The sequence below is a fragment of the Sorex araneus genome, chromosome 6 (assembly GCF_027595985.1).
Source record: "Sorex araneus isolate mSorAra2 chromosome 6, mSorAra2.pri, whole genome shotgun sequence".
In the NCBI taxonomy this organism is placed as follows: Eukaryota; Metazoa; Chordata; class Mammalia; order Eulipotyphla; family Soricidae; genus Sorex; species Sorex araneus.
Window position 1 is genome coordinate 101,985,860 of NC_073307.1, and position 24,320 is coordinate 102,010,179.

The following is a 24,320-nucleotide window of genomic DNA, read 5'->3' on the forward strand; positions in this document are numbered from 1 at the left end:
GCCCCGTGGGGGGGGGTGGGGGGACAGGATGGGCAGCTTGGCCAGAGAAGTGGGGGAGGGAACCGGTACCTGGGCCCCTCTAGCAAGCCCAGGCTCTGGGGCGAGGGGGGCCAGCGCCCCTGCTGTCCTCAGAACCAGCCCCTTTCAGGGCGTGGCGAGGAGAGAACTCACCACAGGTGTCTGGGGCGACGCCCATCTCTAGCAGCGGTGTTACCCGTGTCGCCTGGCCGGAGCCTTTCGGGGGCTCTGTGCAGGCCGGCCCAGCCCACGCCTGCCCTTTGCCCCCAGTGGAGCGGAAGGAGTGGCTGCATGCCCTGCAACAGGCCGTGGCCGAGCAGCGGGCCAGGGCCCGGCTGTCCAGTGCCTCCCCGCTGGGCATTCGGGACCCGGAGCTGCCCGACCACTCCGGCAGTCTGGAGCTGCGGGGCTTCAAGAACAAGCTGTATGTGGCTGTGGTGGGGGACAAAGTGCAGCTCTACAAGAACCTGGAGGTATGACAGGGTTGGCTGGAGTCCCCAGCCCTCCCAATGCCCCTGGGTCCCCCAGGATCCTCCCTAGCCCAGCTGGTCCCCCAGGACCACTCCCCCCATTCTTATTTGATCCCCCAGGACCACCTGACCCCCAGCCCCTTCCCCACGCCCACCCGGTCCCCCAGACCCTACCCCAGCTGTTCCCGCCCTCCGCATGCCCACTGAGCCCTGAGCCCCGCCCTTCCCAGTCCCCCTTCCCACCTCTCCCGTGACCCCCGTGCCCGTGCCCTAAGCCCTGCCTTCTTGCTGGGCACGGTGCAGCCCTGCCAGGGACCACCCCCACCGCCCCCTGCCCCACCCCTGCCTGGGCCCCAGCGCCACCTCCCACTCTTGGCATCCGCCCGTCCCGCCCCGCAGGAGTACCAGCTGGGCATCGGCATCACCGTCATTGACATGAGTGTGGGCAACGTGAAGGAAGCTGACCGCCGCAGCTTCGACCTCACCACGCCCTACCGCATCTTCAGGTGCGCTGCCCCCTCCCCACACCACCTGCACTCCCCTTCGGTGCTCCCTTAGTCTGGGAAGAGGGAGCTGCTCCTTCTAGGTCTCTTCCCTCCCTGCTCTGCCCTACTCTGCCCCAGGCCTCATCTTGCCCCACCTCCCCCTGCCCCTCTCCTCTTCCTGCTGTTCCCCGAGGCCTGGCCTCTGCCGGGAATGTGCCTCGGTGGGCTGCCAGTACGTCTTTCCCCTGTGTGGCCCCTGAGCTGGGAGCTGCCTCTGAGCCTGCAGGCCAGTGCCCCTCCCGGGGTGGGGGACAGCACACTCTGGCCGAGGCCTGGAGTTTGGTCCTGGCCCCAGGTTCCAGCCTTGTGGCCCGTGGGCCCTGAGCAGCCAGCTTTGCCCCCGCACCGGGAAGGGCTCTGTTTAGCCTTTACAGCTCTGTTTAGCCCCTCGGCCACCAGTGGCTGTGTGAATTCTCTGTTGCTTTTCCCTCCTGGTCTCCTGGGGCCATCCTGGACACGCCTTTGGAGCCTGACTCTCCCGTCTAGGCCCCCTCTGACCTCGCCTGTCCCTTAGGCCTCTTTCTGGCCTCCACCCCGCCCCGGGCTGCCTGCCCACGGCCCGCCTTCTTCCCCGGCCTTCCTGCGGTGTCTGGGCCCTGATCCCGTCCTCTGGCGTAGCCAGCGTCACTGCCACAACACGGCCACACCCGGGGCATTGAATGCGGGTTCCTGTCCTGCAGGCTCGGGGCCAGTGGCACGGTGGCCTTCTGTGCGGGCAGGCCCGCCCTCCCACACACGGCCTTCCCTCGGCCCTGGACAGGGGCCTGGCCTGGCCTTTCTGCCCGTGTCTTTGGGGAAACTGGCCTCATCAGATGAGCCCTCCCCCCCACACACAGACAGACAGACAGACAGACAGACACACATACACACACACACACACACACACACGGTGGAACTTTTGCTGCAGATGCAGCGTGGGGAGCTACAGCCAGGTTCTGCGCTGCCCCCGCCATGGAGGCGTTCCGAGAATTGTCCGTTTCCCAGCGCCTGAAAGGGTGTTTCTGCTCTGCCGTAGTCTCAGTGTGCCTTGGCTCTGTGCCTGCAGGCGGGCAGGACACAGCCCTGGGACTGGCCCAGCAGGAGTGGGGAGCAGACCAGAGGACAGGGTCACCCCGCAAAGCATCTCTGACACAGATGTGTCCTCCCGGGGTCCCCAGGTGGAAATCGCATGACCACTCTGTGCCTCGTTTCCCCGTGACGCAGGCAGGGCAGCAGCAGGGCTGTCCGTGACCCGAGCACCCCCGCCCCAGCCAGCACCTCTTTGCCCTCAGCTCCGTGCCCAGCAGTGCTTTCTCTTGAGCTCAGGGCCATGAACCCCCAGCCCCGCTTTAACCTCCTGGAGTCACTGTCCTGTGCTGCCGGGGGCACTTGCTTCTCCTGCCATGACCCTGCTGCAATGTTGCTCCCACCTGTATGCCCCCACGGCTCCATCCCTGCCCGGGAGCCTTTTCCCTCCGCGTCCTGTGATGCCAGGAGCCTCTTGTCATCCTTACCGACTTCTCTGAGCAAAACCCCTTCCCTGTCTCCTCCCTCTTGGCTGCCTCGCCAGTGCCCTTTGGGTGTGCTTTCAGGGAGTCACTTGGTTCTGGGATGCCCCGGAGGTGCTGTGGCCCCCAGGACTCCACCTGGGGTGCTTGGAAGATTTGGGGTACGGAGATGGAACCCAGGCTCCAAGCACACTGGGCACGTGCTCCAGCTCCTGGCGCCTTCTTCCAGCCTGTGGGGTGCACTTGGACCTCCATTGCCTCATAGCCTGTCCCCGCCTGTCCCCAGCCTCTGGTCTCCAGCCTGCCTAGCCTGGCCTTTGGCACATGCTGTCCCGTCGCCTGGTTCTCTCTTTCCGGGTTCAGCCCTTTTTGTCTGTCAAGTATTATCCCAGGCATCACTGTCCCAGGAATTCCCTTCTACTCCTGGGTGGGCAGAGCCAAGAGGACCCCCGGGACCCCTCTGGCTGCCCTGGGTCTCACATCCATGGTACCCTTGCTTCATCCCGCCTTCCACGCAGACCCAGGCTGCCTCCTTGTTCCTCCAGCATCTCCCCAGAGTCCCCTGCCCCACCCTCAGTTCCCCCTTGCCTGTGTCCCCAGCTTCTCCGCAGAGTCAGAGCCAGAGAAGGAGCAGTGGCTGGAGGCCATGCAGGGTGCCATCGCCGAGGCCCTGTCCACCTTGGAGGTGGCTGAGCGCATCTGGACCTCAGACCCCAACAGGTTCTGTGCGGACTGTGGGGCAGCCCAGCCCGACTGGGCCTCCATCAACCTCTGCATCGTCATCTGCAAGCGCTGTGCAGGTGTGCAGGGGCAGGCGGGAGCAGGTCGGGGACAGGTATCGGGGGCAGGTGGGGTAGGTGTGCGGGGAGCTGGTCTGTCGTATGGGGGAGGGGGGTCAGACCCTGGTCTGTGGCACTTGCAGTCCCCACGCCACCAGACAGGGACTCCCCAGTGCTGGGGGGGGGGGCACCGAGGCACAGAGAGGGCAAGGGGTGCGTTCAGGCACTGTTGGAAGTGGGCAAAGGTGGATCTGAGCCCAGGCCCGTTGGCACTTGTCAGGGTCCTGGCTGGTCGACCCTGGCAAACTGGGGTAGGATCCTCCAGCCACCGGACTTACTCCCTAGAGGAGAGGGAGTGGGAGAGGGAGAAGCCTCCGCCCTGACCCTCTGCTCACCGAGGCCACCTGCACCGCCGCCACCGAGAGAGAACCATGTAGAGGGGGGAGAGTTGGAGGTCAGACAGCTCTCATTTTATTAGTTCCCACACTAAAGTTCAGGGTAGCCTAGACACTTATCAATGCTTGTCATACACGCTTTACTGGGCCCTTTACAGATGTTAGCTGATGATTTATGTTTCCCGCTTCTCTGGGCCGGGCTTGCTAGCTTAGACAAGTGTGACTTTCAGGTTTCATCCCATTATCTCCTCAACCAGGGAAACTTTCTGGGTGCAGTGCTGACACAGGGCCTTAGGGCCCTGTTTGAAGAGAGCCTGCTCCTGCTTCTAAGGGCAGGGGATTTGGCCAGGGTCTCAGGCTGGCTGCTGAGACCCCAACAGGCACTCAGTTCCCAGACCTGAGCAGGAGAGAGGAAGGGCCCCTGCCTTACACACGCAGTGGAATCGAGGCTCCCCATATGGTCCCCGAGTCCTTCCCGAAGTGACCTCTGAGTACTGAGCCAGGAGTGAGCCCTGAGCAACACCGGATGTGGCCCTCAAAAAAAAAAAAACAGAAGGACAGGAAGTGATATGAGGGAGGAGCTGGCATGTCCCCGGGGAGCTGGGACGGATGTTTGGGGGATGTCCTCAGACCCTGGCTGGTGGAAAGTCTTAGTGGCAGGGGAGAAGGAGGAGGGTCGGGCACAGGAGCTGCTGCGACTCACCTGCTGTCACAGAGGGCTGGGGGCCCAGGGCTCACCTGGTGCCAGGGATGTGCCCGAGTGGCCCCGTGGATGCCCAGAGGTGCGATCAGGGAAGAAAGTTCTGACGTGGCTGTGCCCCCATGCCTGGTTGGCGTCACAGAGGAATGGAATGCCAGGAGCCCGGGGAAGGCAGAGCACCTGGTGTGGGTGTCGGCCCTGGGACTCCAAGTCAGGTGCTCCAGCCTCCTGGAGCCAAACAAGGCTCTTCCCTCCCACCCCTGTGCCCTGCCAGCTCTTTCCTCCCCAGAGGCGTGCTCGCTCGCCCATGTTCGCTGAGCAGGCTTTGTTCTGGGCTGCGGCGCCACCCACAGTCAGATTCAGCTCCTGTTCTGAGGGCGCAGCTGGAAAGACATACAGGAGTCCACAGAAGCAGCCGGTAGTCACGAGAACCAGGCAGGGAATGTATCAGGGTTCCGGGGTGTACAGCTGAGATCTGGGGGCAGGAGAGAGGAGAGGAAAAGACAGTGGGTTCAAAGGCACTGGGGCAGGAAGGAGCCCAGAAATTAGGAGAGGGAGGAGGCAGCGGCTATGAGAGACTAGGAGGGGGAGAAGAAAAACGGAGATGATGTTAAGGAGAGCCAAGTACAGAATATAGGTATAATTCACTAGTGGCTCTAAAACAGGGATTTGAAAGAGGATTTTAGATTTTGCCAGCGGGGCCAGGTGACAGTATAGCTGGTAGGGCACTTGTCTTTGCACGCAGCTGACCCGGGTTTGATCCCCGGCATCCTATATGGCCCTTTGAGCACTGCCAGGAATAATTCCTGAGTACAGAGCCAGGAGTAACCCCTGAGCACCGCCAGGTATGGCTTCAAAACAATAAGAAACAAACAAAAAATAGATTCTGCCAGGGCCTGAAAGAATATAAGAGCACCTGTCTTACATGCTGCTGACTCAGGTTGATCCCCGGCACCCCATCTGGTTCACCGAGCACTGCTGGGAGGGGCACCAGAGGTCGCTGGATATGGCTCGCCTCCCTTCTAAGTCGGAGAGTCTCCTAGTTGGTGACCTTGAGAGTGGCCTGCTGAGGTTCCTGCAGGGGGCGCTGTGGAGGCGGGGGTGGGGGGGATGTGGTATGAATTCCCCAGCTGCAGCCCAGCCTCTGCGTAGTAGATTTCAGGCTTGGGGGGTCTATGGGCTTGTGACTCCGGGCATGGTACTCTGTCCGCAGGGGAGCACCGTGCCCTGGGTGCTGGCATCTCCAAGGTGCGGAGCCTCAAGATGGACAAGAAGGTGTGGACAGAAACACTCATCCAGGTGAGAAACCCCCTGCTTGCCATCTGCACGGGGGAGGGGGGGAGGGGTGTGAACTGAGAAGATACAGTAGCGGCTGTAAGAGAGACAGAGTACCCGGCAGCAGACACTGTATCTCCTTAAAAGTAAAGCATCTCTGTCTCCTGGCTGGCCAGAATTGGGGGTGGGGCGGTACATACTTGCATAGTGCACTTGGGCCCAGGAGGCAGGACCCCAGCCCTCCCCGGCAGCAGCCAAGCTGCAGCCCCCTGGCAGCAAGTGGCAGGTTCCCTGGGAGTGTGGGTTAGAGCCCCTGGCTGACTGGCAGGCGGGCTCAGAAGCCCAGAGGCAGACAGTGGCTTGCCCAGGCACGGAGGGTTCAGCTGGGACCCCAGCAACCCACCCAGGGCCCGGTGAGAGGCCAGGAGGCCGCCCGGGCCGCAGCTCCGGGTCTGGAGGGAGTGAGTCAGTGATGCCCTCATGCCCTGAGCCCCGAGGAATGAGCGTCAAGCGCTGTTTCCATTCCTGGCCCTCTCACTGGCTCCTGCGCCAGCCACACCCCGACCTGTGCTAGCCTCGGAATGCGCAGCACCCACTCGGACACCAGCTCACTGCCCCTCAGCCTGCCTCGGGGCTGGTCCCCAGGGAAACCACAGCCCCTGGTCAGATGCTGCCTCCTGAGCCCCTGCCCGTGCCCACAGCTCTTCCTCCAGCTGGGCAATGGTGCCGGGAACCACTTCTGGGCGGCCAATGTGCCCCCAAGCGAGGCCCTACAGCCCAGCAGCAGCCCTGGAGCTCGGCGGCACCACCTGGAGGCCAAGTACCGGGAGGGCAAGTACCGCCGCTACCACCCGCTCTTTGGCAACCAGGAGGAGCTGGACAAGGTTAGGGTGCCTGTCCCTGTACTGCTGAGATCACCCCCTTGCCTCCTGCCTGCCCCCTCTCCCTCTCTGCTGTTCCTTCTCAATCCGTCTCTTCTGCCAGCTCAGCAAGCTAGCACCTGGGGAAACTGAGGCCAGAGGGTGGATGAGCCCCCTTCTAAGACCTACGTGGAACTGGAGGAGGGCAGGGAGGAGACAGGCCCAGTCCTGGGGCCCAGGCCACGTCCCCAGCATCTGTCTGGCTCCCTCCCCTCCCGATTCCTCTGTCTCCCGCACCCTGTCCTGCTCCTGCTGGACGCTGCCAAAAGGAGGGAGCTTGATGGGGATGCTATTTCCTGTCAGGCTCATGAAAAACAGCTGCTCTCCCACCCACCCTGTCCCCACCCTGCTCCGAGGAGGCCCCGCAGGCCGGGAGCCCCGCAGGCCATCGTCTGGCGGCAGAGCGGGAGGCGGGCGGCCCCAGGCTGGGGGATGCCACTCGTGACCCTGGGTCAGCTTGCGGCCGCCCGCCCAAGTCAGCTCCACACAGCCGCCTGGGCGGGCGGGAGCTGGGCCTTCACCTCCCGGGAACCCAGGCGTCCAGCCCCGGGCCCTGCCCAGTCCAGCCGCCAGCCAGGAGGGGCGGCAACTCCCATTGGTTAGAAGGGCTGGGCAGGCGGCGAGGAATTCAAATGTGGGAGGAATTAGCTACAAAGCACCCCCATCCCTCCACCAGAAGAGAGCTTGAGAGAGTCTCAAGAGCAGGTTTGGCGACGGACGGGCCTGTGTTGGGTGGGGGGCTGAGCCCCTGCCCCTGAGCCTGCCTCCTCCTTAGGCTGAACCCTCTAGACCTGGTTCCTCCTTCCTCTCCCCTCCCACCCCTCCTCTCCTCTGCACGGCCTGACCCCCCCATCCCCTCCTCCCAGGCCCTGTGTGCGGCAGTGACCACCTCGGACCTGGCCGAGACCCAGGCGCTCCTGGGCTGCGGGGCTGGGGTCAGCTGCTTCTCGGGGGACCCTGCGGCCCCCACTCCGCTGGCGCTGGCTGAGCAGGCAGGCCAAACACTGCAGATGGAGTTTCTCCGGAACAACCGGACCACGGGTGAGCAGCAGGAGTCGGGGTGTGGTGGGGTGAGGTCTTCCCCCAGGCGGGGGGAGGGGGCCAGGGGCTTCCTGAGGTGTGAGTGCTGCAGCCTGCTGGCCTAGCACATGTGCCACGGCGGAGCTGGGTGCCCGTTACTGCGCGGCAGCATCTGTCTCTCCAGCGTTGCAGTGTGCCTGCCTCTGAGCTGTTGTGGCTGTGTGACCTGGCACCCAGGGACACGTGCATGCGTGCGTGTGTGCATGCATGCTTCTGTGTGTGTGTGTGTGTGTGTGTGTGTGTGTGTGTGTGCTGGGTGGGGGTGGGGCGGCATTTCTTCATGTGTGGGTGACCAGCCAGGCAGCCCTGTCTGCTGAGTCTCTGGGCGGGGCTGTCTCAGACCGGGGCTGGCTCCTGCTCTCTCTCTCTCTCTCTCTCTCTCTCTCTCTCTCCCCCCTGCCGCTCCCCCGCCCCGTGCGTGAGGAGGGGCTGGGAGTGCGGGTGATTAGAGCTGGTGAGGGCCCAGACCTAGCCTTGGGGCCACATCCCTGGACTGAGGGTGCATCTCGGCCAGGGCTCTGGCGTGGGCCATGGTGGGTGGGGTGTGCCGGACTGGAGTGAGCCCAGGTGTCCGGGGAGGTGCGGGGACCACCCAGCTGGCCTGGCTTTGGGAGCGCCGGGAGCGGGGCTGGAGCCAGACCATGTCCTGGAGCTTCGCATGGTTGGAACCACCTCCCAGGAGTGCTTTTGGGCTAGACCCAGGCCTCCTGCTTTGAGCTGCGGGGTCGGGGGCTGGCCAGAAGGGGAGGGTGTGAAGGGGCCTGGGGAGTGGGGTGGAGTTTGCACGGGTGGGCAGAGGGCAACTCTGGGGATCAGAGGGGGGGTTTGAGAGCCGGGCTGGTGACCTGGATGCCCACCCTAGGTGGGGGTCAGGTGGGACAAGCCCAGAGGGAGCGAGCCCGGCTAATCTCTGCCCTGCTTCTCCAAAGAGGTCCCTCGGCTGGACTCGGGGAGACTCCTGGAAAAGCACTACTCCGTGGTCCTGCCCACGGTCAGCCACAGCGGCTTCCTCTACAAGACGGCCTCCGCCGGCAAGCCCCTGCAGGACCGCCGTGCCCGGGAAGGTGGGTGCCAACCGCCCCAGGACTGGCACCAGGGGGTCCGGGCAGCCAGGCTCGGGGTCCCTGGTGGGCTTCTAGGATGAGGTCTGGGGTGCACAGCAGGTGCTAAATAAGTGTGTCCAAGTAGGGTGATGGACCATGGAGCTGCAGGGTGGGTCGCCGCCAGCTTCCTGTAGACTGATGATGCCTCCTGGGCGTGGCCCTGGGCATGCGGTCCTGGGAGCCAGCAGCACTGGGAAGGCTGAAGCCTGAGCTTGGACCCGCTGCCTCCTTGGAGCAGCCCACAGTGGGACCAGACCCGCAGATACCTGCGTGTCCGTCCACCACCCGCAGCCCCTCGGTCCCACTGCACCCAGCTGCAGTCCACCGGGCTCCCTCCTCCCTTTGAAATGGCTCAAAAGGTTAAGCTCATGCACGTGTGGGAGGCCTGGGTTCGATCCCTGACACTGCACATCACTGGGAGTGACACTTCCTGCAGAGCCGCTCCCCCACCAGGCATTATTTACTGATAGTCATAATTTATTTCCAAGTACATTTCTAGGAACGTGACTCCACCCCCCCACACACACACACGGGTCAGTTCAGTACATGGGTCTGAACTGAGGAGTCTGGACCCTCAGTTTAAGAAGCCAGACTTCTGGGGGGTGCAAGGGGAGGGCTCTTACCTTGTAAGCAGCTGACCCAGGTGTGATCCCCGGCACCCCGTATGGTTCCTGAGCATCCCCAGGAGTGACCCCTGAGTGCAGAGCCAGGAATAAGCCCAGAGCACCACTCAGTGTGGGCTGAAAATGAACAAAAGGGAGCTGAGCTTCAGGGGACGGGGATGGTCTGGGCTGGACCCCAGAGAGAAGGATTGCTCTGGGGGAAGCTGGCGAGTGAGAACGAAGCAGCAGAGGTGGGGATCAGGGGGCCGCAGAGGTGGCAGTTCCGTCATGACCTCCCCGCACTCCTTCTCCCCAGAGTTCAGTCGGCGCTGGTGTGTGCTGGCCGACGGGGTCCTGAGCTACTACGAGAATGAGCGGGCAGTGACCCCCAACGGGGAGATTCGGGCCAGCGAAATCGTGTGCCTTGCTGTACCTCCTCCTGACACCCACGGGTGAGCCCCTGGGAAGAATCGCAGATGGCCTGCTGCAGCCCTGTGGTCCTCTGTCTTGGGACGGGGCAGTGCCCAGAGGCCTTGGGGCCACTCTCGGGGATCTTGGCCCAAATGGGCACGTATGCTGGGGCCCGCAGCGTGAAGGACCCCAGCACCCAAGCCTGTGAGCTGTCCGCTCAGCTCTCCTGGTCCTTGTTTTCAGTGGGGCTGGGGGAGGGGTGCAACATCTGTGGTGCTTGGGGGGCCACGAGGTGCTGGTGCTGGAACCCCCGCCCCCTGGATGCCAAGCCTGCTGTCCCCCCGCTATCACTCCAGCCTGCTACTACTTTTTCTTTTCCTGGCTGGCCATTCAATGCAAGGAAGTGATGCTGCTTGGGCCCTGTGAGACCCAGGCTGCCCCCGCGACGCTCAGGGGCTCCCAGCACCATGCCCAGTGGTGCTGGGCATCCTCCCTGGCTGCACCCAGCCCTAGTCCAGGGACAGCACTGTTACTGATGGAACCAAGTGTGTGCTGGCCAGGCACCCTAAGTACGGTGGTGTCTCCCAAGGGTGCAGGGACAGTCTGGAGGGCAGGGCGGGGCAGGCCTGAATCCCGGTACCTGTGCCCCGCAGCTTTGAGCACACCTTCGAGGTGTACACCGAGGGCGAGCGGCTGTACCTGTTCGGGCTGGAGAGTGAGGAGCTGGCTCGTGAGTGGGTGAAGTGCCTCGCTAAGGTGGGCTTGGGTTGGCCGGCGTGTGTGGGCGAGTCTGGCAGGGCCCCAGGGGACCCCCTTGGCCATCCCATGTACTTCCTGCTCCCCCACCCCATGCAGCAGGGGCTGGCCAGTCTGTAGCCCCTGCGCGAGGTCAGAGCTGTCCCTCCAGGAGGGCCCTGGCCTTCCTCCTGGTTTCAGCATCAGTGCCTGGCCGGGCAAGCGGGGTGCCCAGCGCTGCTTCCAGGGGAGTGGGCTCTGGTTTGGGAGGGGGAAGGGGCGGGGAGGCTGTCCTGGGGGCCAGGCACCCGCTCAGCTTGGTGTCAGCCCTGCAGTTAGCTGTCAGGCTGTCAGCAGTGGCAGAGTAACGAGTGCCACTGTGAGCGTCGCTCCGGCCCAGAGAAGGGGTGTCGCTGATGGTGCTGGGGACTTTCTGGAGGAGAGCAGAGCTGAGGGACTGAGGGGGTGCGCAGTTACTGAGTTTGCTCACCACTCTGCCTGGCTCAGTCCAGAGAAGAGGGCAGGGGGCCCCCGAGCACGGGGCTGGGGTGTCCAGACCTGCAGTGCTGCAGGCTAATGGGCTCCCTGGCTACCTCCCTTTCCCCGGCCTTTCAGGCGTTCGTGCCTCCCCTGGCTGAGGATCTGCTGGCCCGCGACTTTGAGCGGCTAGGGCGGCTGCCCTATAAAGCCGGCCTGAGGCTGCAGTGGGCCCAGGAGGGCTGGTTCTCCCTAGCTGGCTCTGAGCTCCATGCCGTCTTCCCGGACGGGCCCAGCGAGGAGCCGCTGCAACTGCGGAAGCTGCAGGAGCTCTGTGCGTGTCCTCAGACCCGGGCCCCCACTCCATGGCCCCCTCTCCTGGGCTTCCGGTCCCTGGAAGTCTGAGTTCTGACCTGGCCTGGCCTGACCAGCTCGCCCTCTCGCAGCCTCTCCCAGCCCTTGGGGGGCATCTCACAACCAGGTCTTGGGGGAGGGGGTGCGGGTCCCCACTGTTGACCCTCAGGAGGGAGCAGGTTGGGAATCATCAGCAAGGCCTGGGCCTCACCTGCACCGGCCCTTCCACAGCCATCCAAGGGGACACTGAGAACCCGGTGCTGGTGCTGGTGGAGCGCAGGAGGTAAGGCCAGCTTCTTCTCTGACAGGACTGGGAGGGATGGTTCAAGAATAGAGTGTCCCGTTCCCTCCCCCCGCCACCACCCCCACTGCAAAGTAACTCATTGATTATCCCCTGTGCAGGACGCTTTACATCCAGGGGGAGCGGCGGCTGGACTTCATGGGCTGGCTGGGAGCCATCCAGAAAGCTGCGGCCAGCTCAGGGGACACGCTGTCCGAGCAACAGCTGGGAGATTCCGATATCCCAGTGATCGTGTATCGCTGCGTGGACTACATCACACAGTGCGGTGAGCCCCGCCCCCAGGATGTAAGCCCCGCCCCACCAGGCTGAGAGTAGCAGGGTCCCCCCCACGACCAGTACAGCAGGCCCCTTGTGCCCCGCCCCGCCCCTTCTGAGCCACACCCCTCCGGGCCACGCCCCCTCGTGGCCATGCCCGAGCCACGCCCCTTCGGGCCATGCTGCTCCCCAGGCCTGACCTCCGAGGGCATCTACCGCAAGTGCGGGCAGACGTCGAAGACGCAGCGGCTGCTGGAAAGTCTGCGGCAGGATGCGCGCTCCGTGCGCCTCAAGGAGGGCGAGCAGCACGTGGATGACGTCTCCTCCGCGCTCAAGCGCTTCCTGCGGGACCTGCCTGATGGGCTCTTCACCCGAGCCCAGCGCCTCGCCTGGCTGGAGGCATCAGGTAGGCCCCTGCCCCAGGGTCCACTCTAGCGCCCAGGCCAGCTCTGCCACGCGCCACCCCACCCCCCGCAACTCCTTGTCTACCTGTCTCAGCATTCTTGCCCTCTCACCATCACGCACTTGGACTTGCCTCTGCAGATTGGCCACCGCCCCAGCCTGTCCCTGCAGAGTCAGAGTTAGGGGCCTCCCCTTGTGGAATGCCCTGCCTGGCTAGGCTCCCCAGGGGCCCGGACCCGTGCAGGGCGCTTCCTGACCTCTGTTTCCCCTCCCAGAGATTGAGGAGGAGGAGAGCAAAGTCTCCAGGTACCGAGAGCTTCTGGCACGTCTGCCGCCAGTCAACCGGGCCACGGTGAAGGCCCTGATCAGCCACCTGTACTGGTGAGGGCGCGGGGATGCGCTGGGGAACCTGCTTCCAGTGAGCTCAGAGCCCACCCCAGGGCCCACGAGGGCTGAGTGTTGCCTGACATGCACCGCGGTGGTGTATCCTTCGCTCCCCTTCCTACTTCTAGCTGGGTCAGGGGGGACTTCCACTTGGGATCGGGGGATCTCGGCCAGATCGCCCAGCTTCCCAGCCCTATTGCTGGCCAGAAACACTGTCCACATCCCCTCAGCTCTGGCCTCCCCACCCCCCCTCCCCAAGACCTTCTCTGGCTCCATGCCAGGCCCCAGGCATGGGCTTCTCAGGCACCGGGAAGGGTAGGGGGGCCTTTCCAGGCTGACTCCTCCCTCTGGGCTTCCCTCCTCCCTGACTCAGTGTCCAGTGCTTCTCAGACATGAACCAGATGAACACACACAACCTGGCCATCGTGTTCGGGCCCACGCTCTTCCAGACGGACGGGCAGGACTCCAAGGCGGGCCACGTGGTGGAGGACCTCATCGGCCACTACGTGGTGATATTCAGTGTGCGTCCCACGCCTGCGGGTGGGGACAGAGCAGAGCTCCCCCCTCCCCAGCGGGCGGCAGTGACTGTCCATCTCTGCCCCTGCCCCGACATGCAGGTGGATGAGGAGGAGCTGAGGAAGCAGCGGGAGGAAGTCACCGCCATCATGAAGATGCGAGTGGCGGGCACTGCCAGCGGGACCCAGGTGAAGGACAGGGCCTGGGGTGGGGGGTGGGTCAGCCTGGCCCCGCCTCGGCCACCCCCTCGGTCTTCAGCGGGGCCTGTCCCTCCACAGCACGCCGGCGACTTCATCTGCACCGTGTACCTGGAGGAGAAGAAGGCGGAGGCTGAGCAGCACATCAAGGTGCGCGGGCGGAGTGGGGGTGGCCCCGGGGAGCCCCCAAAGGGGCCTGGTCGGGCTGAGCTGGCCCTCAGGCCTCGGGCTTCCCTGGGCCCACACTGTAAGGCCCTGTCAGAGCTGCCCTTGCAGCCCGGGCCCCTGCAGGGTGGGGGTGCCCGGGATGGCCGTGGCTCATCTCCCCTCCCCTCCCCTCCTCGCAGATCCCGGCGTCCATGACGGCCGAGGAGCTCACAATGGAGATCCTGGATCGCAGGAACGTGGGCGTCAGGGAGAAGGACTACTGGGTCTGCTTCGAGGTCAACGAGAGGGAGGAGGCCGGTGCGTGAGTCTGGAGGCAGTGCGGGGCGCAGTGCTGCCGATCCGCCCAGGGCTGTGGCCCCACCGTGGCCTGCCCTGCCGAGCCGAGGAGAGTGTGTGTGTGTGGTGGGGATGAGGAGGGGACCAGGTCGCGGACACAGGCTGTGTCCTCAGTGAGGACAACAGCGTGTTGGGGGCAGGGGCTGGCGGAGTGACATGAAGGGGGAGTTGGTGTCCGCATGAATGGTGAGACTGGATTTGCCTGTGGGGTTGCACCGGGGGTGACGGCTAGGTGTGGCCGCTTGGGAGGGTGCCGGTGCGGGTAGGTACAGGTAAGATGGGGATTTTGTTTCGCGTGTGGTGCTGGAGCTGGAGCCCGGGGCCTCGCACGTGCAAGGCAAGCGTTCTGGGGCTGGGGGGACAGTGCAGGGGATAAGAGAGAGTTGGGGCCACATGTGGGCCCGCAGGAGTGACCTGGAGCAGTCAGGAGTAAGCCCTAAACATAGCTGGGTGTGGCCCCAAAACAAAACGAGCTATGATAATAACAGCAACAAAAAATATGCAAAACACATGCCCAGCTGCTGAGCCGCACCCTGCTGCTCTGTGCGGGCGGGGCGCGGAAGGCATGCTGGCTGTGACGTGGACATCACCGTTCAGCAGAGTTGTCTCCCATGGCACAGACACGCTCATCCTGTGGTCACACCCCTGGGTGCCCGCTGCTGTGTAGCATGTTAGCTGCTGCCTTGGAAAGGGGTCTTGGCACCATGAGAGCTTAGAACAGTCTCCTGGGGCAGAGGGTAGTACAGGGCCGCCCCCGGCCCAGTCCCCTGCACTGCTTGGAGTGACCCCCAGCCCTGAGCACAGAGCCCGGAATGAGCCCTGAGCACTGTTGGGTGTGGCCCGCCCCCTCCCGCCACTCCCCCTCTCCCTGCCAGCGAGCTGGCTCTCCAGCCTGGCAGCCGGGAGGGGCCCGGCGGGGGGCTCGGGTTCCTTGGTGACGGAGGTGTTCAGAGAACTGCTTCAGGGCCATGGAACCCCGGGGGCCAGTGCCCTGGATTGGCAGGACACCAGCCTTACGTAAGGAGCTCGGAGTGACGCTGTTGTGGCAGGGTGGGGCTGGAGATGGAAATGTCCCTCCTGGCCCTGCCAGAGCAACACCGTCCAGGGCCACACGGGGGGTGGCAAAGGTGGCGGCGAGGGGCAGGGGGAGCACAGACAGGAGAGCCCAGGAAGCCAGGAAGGTGGGAGGGAGGACTCGGGAAGCGGGTGGGGGGGCCGGAGGTGGGAGGGAGCAGGCTTTGGCTCTGCGGGAGGACCCTACTCCAGTGGACACACAGCAGGCGTCAGGCTGGTCTGGGGCCCCGAGTCGGGCCTGAGGCTCAGGCGCACGGAGAGGGGGCCGAGTCCTGGGTGGGGGCAGGGGAGCGTCCTGGGCCTGCTGACAGCGGGGTGACCTCTCCCCAGAGCGGCCCCTGCACTTCGCAGAGAAGGTGCTGCCCATCCTGCACGGGCTGGGCACGGACAGCTACCTGGTGGTGAAGAAGTACCAGTCCATGGAGGCCATCCTGCTGTACCTGGGTAGGTGCGCGCGGCACTCGCGCTCCCGGGGCCTTCCCCAGACACACGGCCCATGCCCACCCGCTCCTCCCCCAGCCAGCCACGTGGGCGACACCAAGCACGGCATGATGAAGTTCCGCGAGGACCGCAGCCTGCTGGGCCTGGGCCTGCCCTCGGGCGGCTTCCACGATCGCTACTTCATCCTCAACAGCACCTACCTGCGGCTCTACAGGGAGATCCGGGTGAGCGCCACACCCCTGCACACGCGCCCCGGGGCCCGAGGGCCACACTGAGTGTGCCACACTCTGCACACGGGGCTCTGGGCTATGGCGGGGTGTCCACACCCCTGCACCAGGCCCCCTGGACTATAATGGGGTGTCCACACCCCTGCACACTGGGGTCTGGGCTATAGAGGGTGTTCACACCCCTGTACTAGGTCCCTGGGCTATAGCAGGGTGTCCACGCCCCTGCCCCAGGTCCCCTGGGCTATAGAGGGTGTCCACACCCCTGCACCAGGTCTCCTGGGCTATAGTGGGTGTCTACACCCTTACACCAGGTTCCCTGGGCTATAGCAGGGTGTCCACACCCTTGCACCAGGTCCCCTGGGCTATAGAGGGTGTCCACACCCCTGCACCAGGTCCCCTGGGCTATAGCGGGTGTCCACATCCTTACACCAGGTCCCCTGGGCTATAGCAGGGTGTCCACACCCCTGCACCAGGTCCCTTGGGCTATAGAGGGTGTCCACACCCCTGCACCAGGTCCCCTGGGCTATAGCAGAGTGTCCACACCCCTGCACCAGGTCCTCTGGGTTATAGTGGGGTGTCCACACCCCTGCACCAGGTCCCCTGGGCTATAGCGGGTGTCCACACCCCTACACCAAGTCCCCTGGGCTATAGCAGGGTGTCCACACCCCTGCCCCAGGTCCTCTGGGTTATAGTGGGGTGTCCACACCCCTGCACCAGGTCCTCTGGGTTATAGTGAGGTTCTCACTTGCACCGAGTCCCGTCACAGGGTTGTGTGACGGCTTGGTGGCAGGACAGTTGTGGGCCCTCAGGGCCCCCTAGCAATGGCCCAGTGGCCACTGTGTGCTGAGCCCCAGGGTGCCTGGTCTCTGGAGACCGTCCTCTGCACTGCCAGTCACTGCCTGTCAGCAACCCCCCACACACACACACATACTGTGTGACATACCCCGTCTCACCTGATGGGCCCTCCCTGCCCCGTCCCTCACCCTGGCCATGTGCGGGGTGTCCCCCACACACACCTGCACCCCGACTCTGCCCGCCTTCCCCTGTAACCCTGATCCTCTGTCAAACAGAGCCAGAGGCCACGGAGCGGGGCCCCCGACGCCGTGAGTAGTGGGGCCAGCTGCCTTACACCGCCTGGGGGCCAGGCCAGCCTGCTGGGGACGGCAGGGCCGGCGCCCGCACTCCCTAGGCATGGCTCCCGCCCTTGTCTGTCAGCGTCCGTGTTCCCCCTCCTCCCTCCCTCCCTCCCTCCCTCCTCAGGCGGGGCTGAGGTCTCAGAGCTCCAGCGTCTGCACACGGGGCAGGTCGGGCTCCCAGCCCTGCAGACACTCCTTGGCAATGCCCCTGTCCCTTGCCTCCTCTCACGGGGGCGCCCTTCCTCGGAGCCCGGCCAGGAGAGGGGAGCGTCTCCCCTGGGCCCGCTTGGCCAGGAGAAGGCCCTTGTTGAGGTTCAGCTGAAAATCTGCCTCTTTCGAAAAGGCCCTGAACACAGTCCCCATGAGGACAGAGATGCATGTTCCCAGGGGTCTCGCCTGAGTCCCCACAGCTGTTCAACCCTGACAACCCCTGGGGGAGCAGAACAGCCAAGCTAGACCCTCCCCTCCTTCCCTCTGCACTCCATACCTTTGTTAATGCAGCCCGGGCCCCTGCCCACCCCGTGGGAGCGTCTCCTCGCCCTTGCTCTTCGGGCTTCTCGACCCCTCCTGTCAGTGCCCCTCGGTGCTGGGGTGATGGTCCCTCCCTGCTCAGGCACAGTCCTGGAGACAGTCCCAGCAGAGGCTTTCGGGCACCAAAGCAGGACCCTCTGCCATGACCCCAGAGGTGTCGGGACCCCGAGCTGCTGGTGGGGCCATGCCGGGGCACCCGAGGGCTCACGGATGCTCCCCGCGGCCCTGCCCCGACCCGGGAAGCGAGGTCTGAAGCTGTTTTCAGTTTCCCAAGGAGCCCCCTGGGGTGTGCGTTCCTCCACCCCCGTGGTTCTCTCCCTGCCCTTTCTGGAACCTTCCTTCCTTCCCGTCTCACGCCTGGGCCTGTTCCATCCATTCTGGGTTCGCTGTGCTCCCAGCTCCCAGGCCCCTCTCCTGCCCCTCGCCCTCCGCCCTGCCGTCCCCTTTGTTCCCAGCTCTGGGGTGCTCGGTCACTGCCAGGGCAGGCATCTGTGAGGGAGACGTAGGGCCCCTCCCCCTTTAGGCCCGGGTCAGTAAGGGGCTGCAGAGAAAAGTCCCTGGTCAGCACCTCTGGACCTCACCTCAGGGTTCCCTCACCCAGGACAGCCCCAGGCCCCGACCCTCTCCTCCCTGCCTCTTTCTGTCCTGCTGACGAGCTGTGCCTGGGAGTGGGGGTGCTGGACAGAGGCGGCTCGGCCGCTGGCCCCCAGTTCCGGCTGTAAGTGAGTCCCCCCTTCCCTGCTCTCCACCTGGCACCGGGACGCCCGGTGGGGGCAGGGCGCAAGCAGGTGGCTCCCGGAGCAGGGGGAGATGTCGTCAGCTGGACGCTGGGGCCCGTCGGTCCCAGGCCCCTGCCCGAGAGCCTGCCAGACCCGCCCGCGGGGGTGGGGCGAGTGTGTGGGCCATGTGCTGTGCCCTGCCCGGACACCGGTCTCCGCGAGGCTCCGTCTTTGGCCTCCAGACCGCTGTCCTGCTTCAGCTTGACCGTTCCCCTACCCCGGAAGCTCGGGGGTGGGGGACCTGCTGGCCATGAGGCGACCACTCACACAGTCAGCCCTGAGCTGGGGCTGCGGAGGGCCCAGGGCGCTGGGGCGGCACTGCCGTGGCCACAGGCCATCCTCCTGTCCAGGCCCGCGGCTGCCGGCTGACTGTCTGACACTGCCACACAGAGGCGGGAGCAGGGAGGGCTTCCTGCAGGAGGCTCCCCATGGGGGGGGCCTCCGGGTCCACCCTGGCCCAGACTCACCCCCGTGCTGTCCTCTCCGCCCCCAGAGTCACCGGCCTGAGAAGGAGTGGCCCGTCAGAAGCCTCAGAGTCTACCTGGGGGTGAAGAAGAAGCTTCGGCCTCCCACCTGGTAAGCAGGGCCGTGGGGGGGCGCGGGCTCAGTACCAGGGCCTTTGAGCTGGACAGGGGTGAGCTCAGGGGGCCTGGGAGGGTGGCTCGGCTGCCCCTGGCTGCTCTGGTGGGTCGGAGCCTGTCACCCCACCCCCGGCAGGGCCCCCGGCTGCCGTCGGGACTAGGTGTGGGTACTGCGGGTGCTCACGGGACCCCAGCGCAGCAGGAGGGCAGCCGAGCTGGGTTCCTGCCCTCGCTCAGGTCCTCGCTCAGGTCTCGGGGAGACTCAGGGGTCCCCCAGGGGGAGTTGGCCTCCAGCGACCCCGGCCACACACCGCGGGGGCTGGCTGTCGGCCCGGGGAGCCCAGAAGCAGAGGCCGCGGGCGGCACCACCCCCTCACGGTCCAGTTCACGCGCACCCAAACGTGGCTCTCCTGCTTCTCACAGACCCCGCCTGGCCTGGGCCGGGGGCGGGGGCCGGGGCGGAGAGGAGGGGCCCGAGACTGGGCTGTGTGGCACCCGGGCCCTCTGTGACGCTGCCTGTCCCTTCCCTGCAGCTGGGGCTTCACGGTGGTGCACGAGACGGAGAAGCACGAGAAGCAGCAGTGGTGAGTGTGAGGGTCAGGCCAGCCGCGGGCAGGGCGGCCCACAGGCCCCGGCAGTGCGCAGAGCTGTGCCCCCCCGCAGGTACCTGTGCTGCGAGACGCAGATGGAGCTCCGCGAGTGGTTCGCCGCCTTCCTCTTCGCGCAGGTACCCGGCGCGGGCGGCCTGCCCTCTGTGGGAGGGGCCACCTCACCCCGCCAGCTAGAGTCGGGACGCCAGCCCCTGTCCTCGGCAAGCAGCTCCCACATGGCAGGTGCTTGTGCCGTGGGGGTAGGAGAGGTGGGGGTGTAGGGAGAAGGCACAGGAGCGGGTGTCCTGTGGCGGGGTCTTTGGGGAGGAGCAGGAGCCAGTGTCCTGGGGTGGGGTCTTTGGGGAGGAGCAGGAGCCAGTGTCCTGGGGCAGGGTTTTTGGAAAGGAGGGCGCTCAGCAAAGACGGAGCAGAAACAAGGCCAGTGGGGGTTCAGTATACGTAGAGGTGAGGCTGAGTTGTCCGACTGTGGGGCTGAGGGGTGTGTGGAAGGGGTGAAGCCAGACTGCCTGAAGCTGGCACTGGAAAGGGAGGCAGCAGAACCCCAAAGAGCCCGGAAGGTTAAGCGGAGGGACTGGTTTTGACCTGGTGCAGAGTGAGGCGGGAGTCTAAAGGAGCAGGGAGCATGCAGGGTGGGCTGAGAGGCTGCTCCCAGGCAGCAGGTGGGCCGGGAGGTGAGGGGGCGGCGGGTGGCCAGGAAGTGCTGTGGGCGGGAAGCAGCTGGGCGGTGGAGACTCTCCCGGCAGCCCCGTCACTCCCGTGGCTCATTAGCAGCTCTGAGAAGTGCTCAGGGAAATGACTGGCGAAATGGCCCCAGAGCCCTAGACTCAGTTAAACACTTTTTCCTTTCTGTGGTTTTTGGGGACACGCCCGTCAGCGCCCAGCGCCCTCCTGCGCAGTGCTGGGTGGGGAGGTAGGGAGGTGCGTCCCTCCCAGGGTGGGGCCTCCAGCCTGGGTCCGAGCCATCTCCCGGCCCTGTAGCTCTGTCCCTCCGGGCCGGGTCTCCCTTCCCGGCCAGCTCTGCAGACTCGGGCTTCCTGGCCAGTGGGTGAGACTCCTCCTCCCTTTGGGGGCTCCCCGAAGCAGCGGTGGTCAGCTCGGTGCCGGGCCCCTCCGTCTCTCGCTGGGCCCTGACCAGTGCGGGCCCGGGAGGAACGTGCCCAGGGACGGGTCTGGGCTTTGCGGGGGATTTGGTCGCAGGCATTCTGGGAAGGGTGGGTGGGTCGGGCTGGGGGTCGAGCTGTCGGAAGCCCAGCTGGGGTCCCCCACCCCTCCTCTCCCTGCCCTTCCTCCCGCCAGCACAACGGCCAGGTGTGGCCCTCGGAGCCCTCGCGAGTGTCCCGGGCGGCCCCCGAAGTGCGTCTGGGCAGCGTGTCGCTGATCCCCCTGCGCGGCAGCGAGAACGAGATGCGCCGCAGCGTGGCCGCCTTCTCCGCCGACCCCCTCTCGGTGCGTGGCCGAGGCCCCAGGGGAGGGGCTGGGGGCGTGGCCGGACCGCCCCGCCTGACTCCCCTCAGGACCCCTGTGTCCTCCCTGCCCCCACAGCTCCTCCGCAACGCCTGAGCACCTGAGCGAGAGCAGGAGCGCTACTCGGCTGCCCTCCAGCCGCCGGCCCCTCGACCTGGAGAGGGGGCCCCGGTGAGCGCCAGCGGACCCCCACGCCCACGGCCGCCCCAGCGGGAGCCGGGCCAGCTGGGCCCTCCAGGGAGACCCGCCCACCTGCTGTGCCTAGGGGCACAGCCCTCACTCGCCCAGGGCCCTCTCCCCCAGAGTGATGGGGGGCATAGATCACAGGCTGCAGGACCCCCGACCATGCAGGGCCCCGCTGGAAGGGAGCCCGCCCCCATCTCCGGAACCGCACAGAGGCTACAAAGGGACATGGGCGGGCGCAGCAGGGGGCCAGCCTGCGACAGGAAGGAGAACTGGACTCGGGGCCGGCAGCCCCCTGCTGGCCTGCACTGCCCGCTGCCCCCCCCACACTTGGGGACCTTTTGATAATATAAATATATCTGTATATTTTACCCTGTGCCGCTGAGGCCTGTGATTGGAAGGGGGCCCGCGCCTGCCTCCCCCTACCCCCACGGCCCGCTGACCATGGTGTGAGGCCGGGCCGCCCCGCAGACACTCTGACGAGGAGGTCAGAGGCGCTGGGTTGCTGGCTGGGTTTAACTGAGAGGGGGCCCCCCACGGCCCCCCCGGGAGTGGCTGCCTCTGCTCTGCCCGGCCCAGGAAGCTACTCAGACCGGGTGGGGCTCCCAGAAGGTGCCACTCAGCCCAGAGCTTTGTTGCCCACCTCTCCTGACCCGCAGACATGGACAGGCCGCCCTCCCGCTGGGGTCGGCCTGGGGGCGGGCACTGGGCTCGAGGGCCCTGGTCCCTGCCTGCGGGACCCCCTGGCTGAGCCCCCAGTGTCTCACCACTCTTATCTTAGGGGTGCACGGAGGGAGCAGCCTCTGGGGTGGGTCCTGACGGAGTGTGGGGGTCCCTGGGGAAGGCGGGCTGCCAGCTCCTAGAGCCTGAGCTCCAGACCTTGGGGCCGGGGACCCCAGAGCCTCCTGCCCCACTCCAGCCCTCGTGAGCGGCTCTGGGCCGCACTGATCATTCCACCCTGCTGGCAATCAAGACGAGCGCTTGGCCGAGTCCTCGGCTGGAATTCTTTCCCAGACCTCTGCGCAGGGGAGGGGAGGCTGGAGTCAGGACTCTCCCACACCCCCTCCTCTGCCTGTGTCATGGCCACAACTGGCTGCCGGGCGGCTGCCGGCTCCCAGCCCTGGGACCAGCTGCAGTGACAGCGTTAGGCCACTGGGGGGCATCCTCGGACAGTTCAACGCGGCTGCTCGCAGCACAGGCGGCTGGGGGCAGTGCTGTTGGGAGGGCCTCTGTCCCGGAGGCGGGCACAGTGCAGGGGTGTGGTCTGGACGCCAGGAGAGGGCCCAGAGAAGGGAGACCACTTGCCAGAGGACACACAGCCCTCCCAGACCAGGAGCTGAGACCCTCGTCACTGCTTGCTGCTGCTCTTAGAAGGGACCCCGTACATCTCCCCGTTGAGGGAGTCAGGGGGATTCCTAAATACAGTCTACTTGGGACCCCGGAGGTTTGTTTACGTGTGATCTGGGGTTGGATCGGGGGTCTTGGTGAGGTGCCCGGGGCTGGGCCTGCTGGGGAGTGGGCAGCAGCTCTCTGAGGAGGGATCTTGGGAGGAGGCCTGTGTCCCCCTGAGGGCCTGTGCGCCGAGCCTGGCTGGGGCCCAGGGAGCCCGGGGCTGCGGTACTGCGGAGCTGGGGGAGAAGGGACTGGGGTGTGTCCCCCCGCCTTCCTGTAAGGCCAGCGAGGGCCCCCAGGCCCAGCACGTTGCTGGCTCCACAGGAAATCAGTGGGGTGAGGACGGGGGTCTCACCCTGGAGCAGGGGCTGGGGGCCCGGACCTGAAGCTGAGCCCCTGGCCTGGCCCTCTCTCAAGCCTGTGTGCTGCAGGGGCGTGAGGGTTGGTGGCCGCAGGGCCCCCGGGAGCTGACCCGGCTCTCACCTGAGCTTGAGAGGCTGATTAGTCCGACTGAGGCAGGGTCCAATGAGCAACTCGCCCGATGTGCCTCGGACCATGTCTGATGACCCACCTGATCCCGTAATCCCCCCCAAACACGTGGGCACACTCTTGGCCGGCCACGGGCAGGAGCACTTGGAGCAGGGTGGGCGGTGTGGCCGCAGAGGGCGCCTTCCCGGCCTCCAGCCCCGTTCCTACAGCCCGGGCTGGGGGCCTGGTGCTCGGGGCTCTGTGGCCATGCCCCAGCCACGGGCTCCCCGGGGTCGTTCCTGTGCCTCCGCTCTGCGCCCCCCCGACACAGCCCCTGACGCGGGCGTCTGCCCCCCATGTAAGCAGTGGGGCGTCTCCTCAGCCCCTGCCCCGGAGCCTTCCTTCAGGAGCTCAGGTTGCCCCCGCCCACTCCTGTCGTTCAGTGTGTGTGCGCGTGTGTGTTGCTGTGTGTGTGTGTGTGTGTGTGTGTGTGGTGTGTGTGTGTGTGTGAGCGTGTGCGCGGCGTACCCAGCCCGGGTCTGGCCCAGGGGCACTGGCAGGGCTCGGCTCCCCATCAGCCCGTTCTGGCCCAACCCCAGTCTGACCCCTCTCCCACCCCACTCCGAGCCTGTGGAAATTTCCACACTTTCTCTGCCCTGGTTACAGCTCCTACCGCTGTATTTATCACCCTGGAGACACAGTGGCACAGGCGCACGCGTGCCGCACACACACACACACACACACACACACAGGCCTGCACACGCGTGGTGCCTGCACTCACACACACGCGTGCGCACAGGCAGGGCACCCCCTAGCACCGAGCTCTCGAGGAAAGCGGCACCCCCCAACCCTGCTCCTCCCCTCCTCCCACCACCACCCACCTCAGAACAGGGAGGCGGGGGAGGGGCCGGGCTGGGCCTCCCACCGCCTGTCACCCCCAGATACTGCTGCTTCTGCCTCCAGCTTCCCCACGCCACCCCTCCCGCTCCTGCTTCCCCGCACGCCTCCCTCTGTCACACTCGCACCCCTCTGCGGTGCCAGCTCCTACCTCCCGCAGGGGCAGGGGCGCAGAGGGGGCCTCGTGGAGGCTGAGGGAGGCTGAGCAGCCTCCGTCCCTGTCACTTTCAGCCCCTCTCCCGGGTGAGAGGCTCGTGCGTTGCCACTGTGGAGACCAGTGTCATGGCAACACAGTCTGGGTGGGCGCAAAGCCCCCAGCGAGTGGGCATGTGCCAGTGCCGGGCATGGTCGCCACCCCCGTCTCCAGCACCGCAGACCCCATGGGCAGCCCCCCTTCCCCGACAGCACCCAGTCTCTAGCCCGGTATATGTGCACACGTGTGCATGCATGTATTGGGAGGCTCTTCCCAGACTCGGGGGGCCCTGAGGGTTCATTTCTAGACTGAGGCCGAGGGGTGCCCAGGGCCCAGAGCTGGTCTGGCGGAGCTCCCGACCCGAGTCTCTGCTGAGCGTTTTCTGGGGGGTGGGGTGGGGTGGGGGGAGTATTTCTGTTTCCCCAGTAAGAAA

At 65.7% G+C, this 24,320-nt stretch overlaps 1 protein-coding gene across 4 annotated transcripts in view; it reads left to right on the plus strand.

The window, feature by feature from the left end:
- Positions 1-21,315, plus strand: part of ARAP1 (ArfGAP with RhoGAP domain, ankyrin repeat and PH domain 1) — a 56,636-nt gene extending 35,321 nt beyond the window's left edge. For 3 of the 4 annotated variants that reach the window (XM_055142963.1, XM_055142965.1, XM_055142966.1), the window contains 26 exons: positions 289-491; positions 888-994; positions 3,121-3,320; positions 5,608-5,693; positions 6,371-6,553; positions 7,456-7,630; positions 8,599-8,733; positions 9,691-9,826; positions 10,439-10,541; positions 11,136-11,331; positions 11,583-11,634; positions 11,754-11,917; positions 12,101-12,313; positions 12,585-12,690; positions 13,067-13,214; positions 13,311-13,397; positions 13,488-13,556; positions 13,754-13,871; positions 15,315-15,428; positions 15,504-15,649; positions 16,723-16,755; positions 18,592-18,674; positions 19,213-19,263; positions 19,343-19,406; positions 20,587-20,736; positions 20,805-21,315. In XM_055142963.1, the coding sequence (XP_054998938.1) occupies positions 289-491; positions 888-994; positions 3,121-3,320; positions 5,608-5,693; positions 6,371-6,553; positions 7,456-7,630; positions 8,599-8,733; positions 9,691-9,826; positions 10,439-10,541; positions 11,136-11,331; positions 11,583-11,634; positions 11,754-11,917; positions 12,101-12,313; positions 12,585-12,690; positions 13,067-13,214; positions 13,311-13,397; positions 13,488-13,556; positions 13,754-13,871; positions 15,315-15,428; positions 15,504-15,649; positions 16,723-16,755; positions 18,592-18,674; positions 19,213-19,263; positions 19,343-19,406; positions 20,587-20,736; positions 20,805-20,858 (3,176 nt within the window). In that variant the 3' untranslated portion in view covers positions 20,859-21,315. The remainder of the gene's footprint in view (positions 1-288; positions 492-887; positions 995-3,120; positions 3,321-5,607; positions 5,694-6,370; positions 6,554-7,455; positions 7,631-8,598; positions 8,734-9,690; positions 9,827-10,438; positions 10,542-11,135; positions 11,332-11,582; positions 11,635-11,753; positions 11,918-12,100; positions 12,314-12,584; positions 12,691-13,066; positions 13,215-13,310; positions 13,398-13,487; positions 13,557-13,753; positions 13,872-15,314; positions 15,429-15,503; positions 15,650-16,722; positions 16,756-18,591; positions 18,675-19,212; positions 19,264-19,342; positions 19,407-20,586; positions 20,737-20,804) is intronic. The other variant, XM_055142964.1, reaches the window with a different exon arrangement.
- Positions 21,316-24,320: the final 3,005 nt, after the last annotated feature.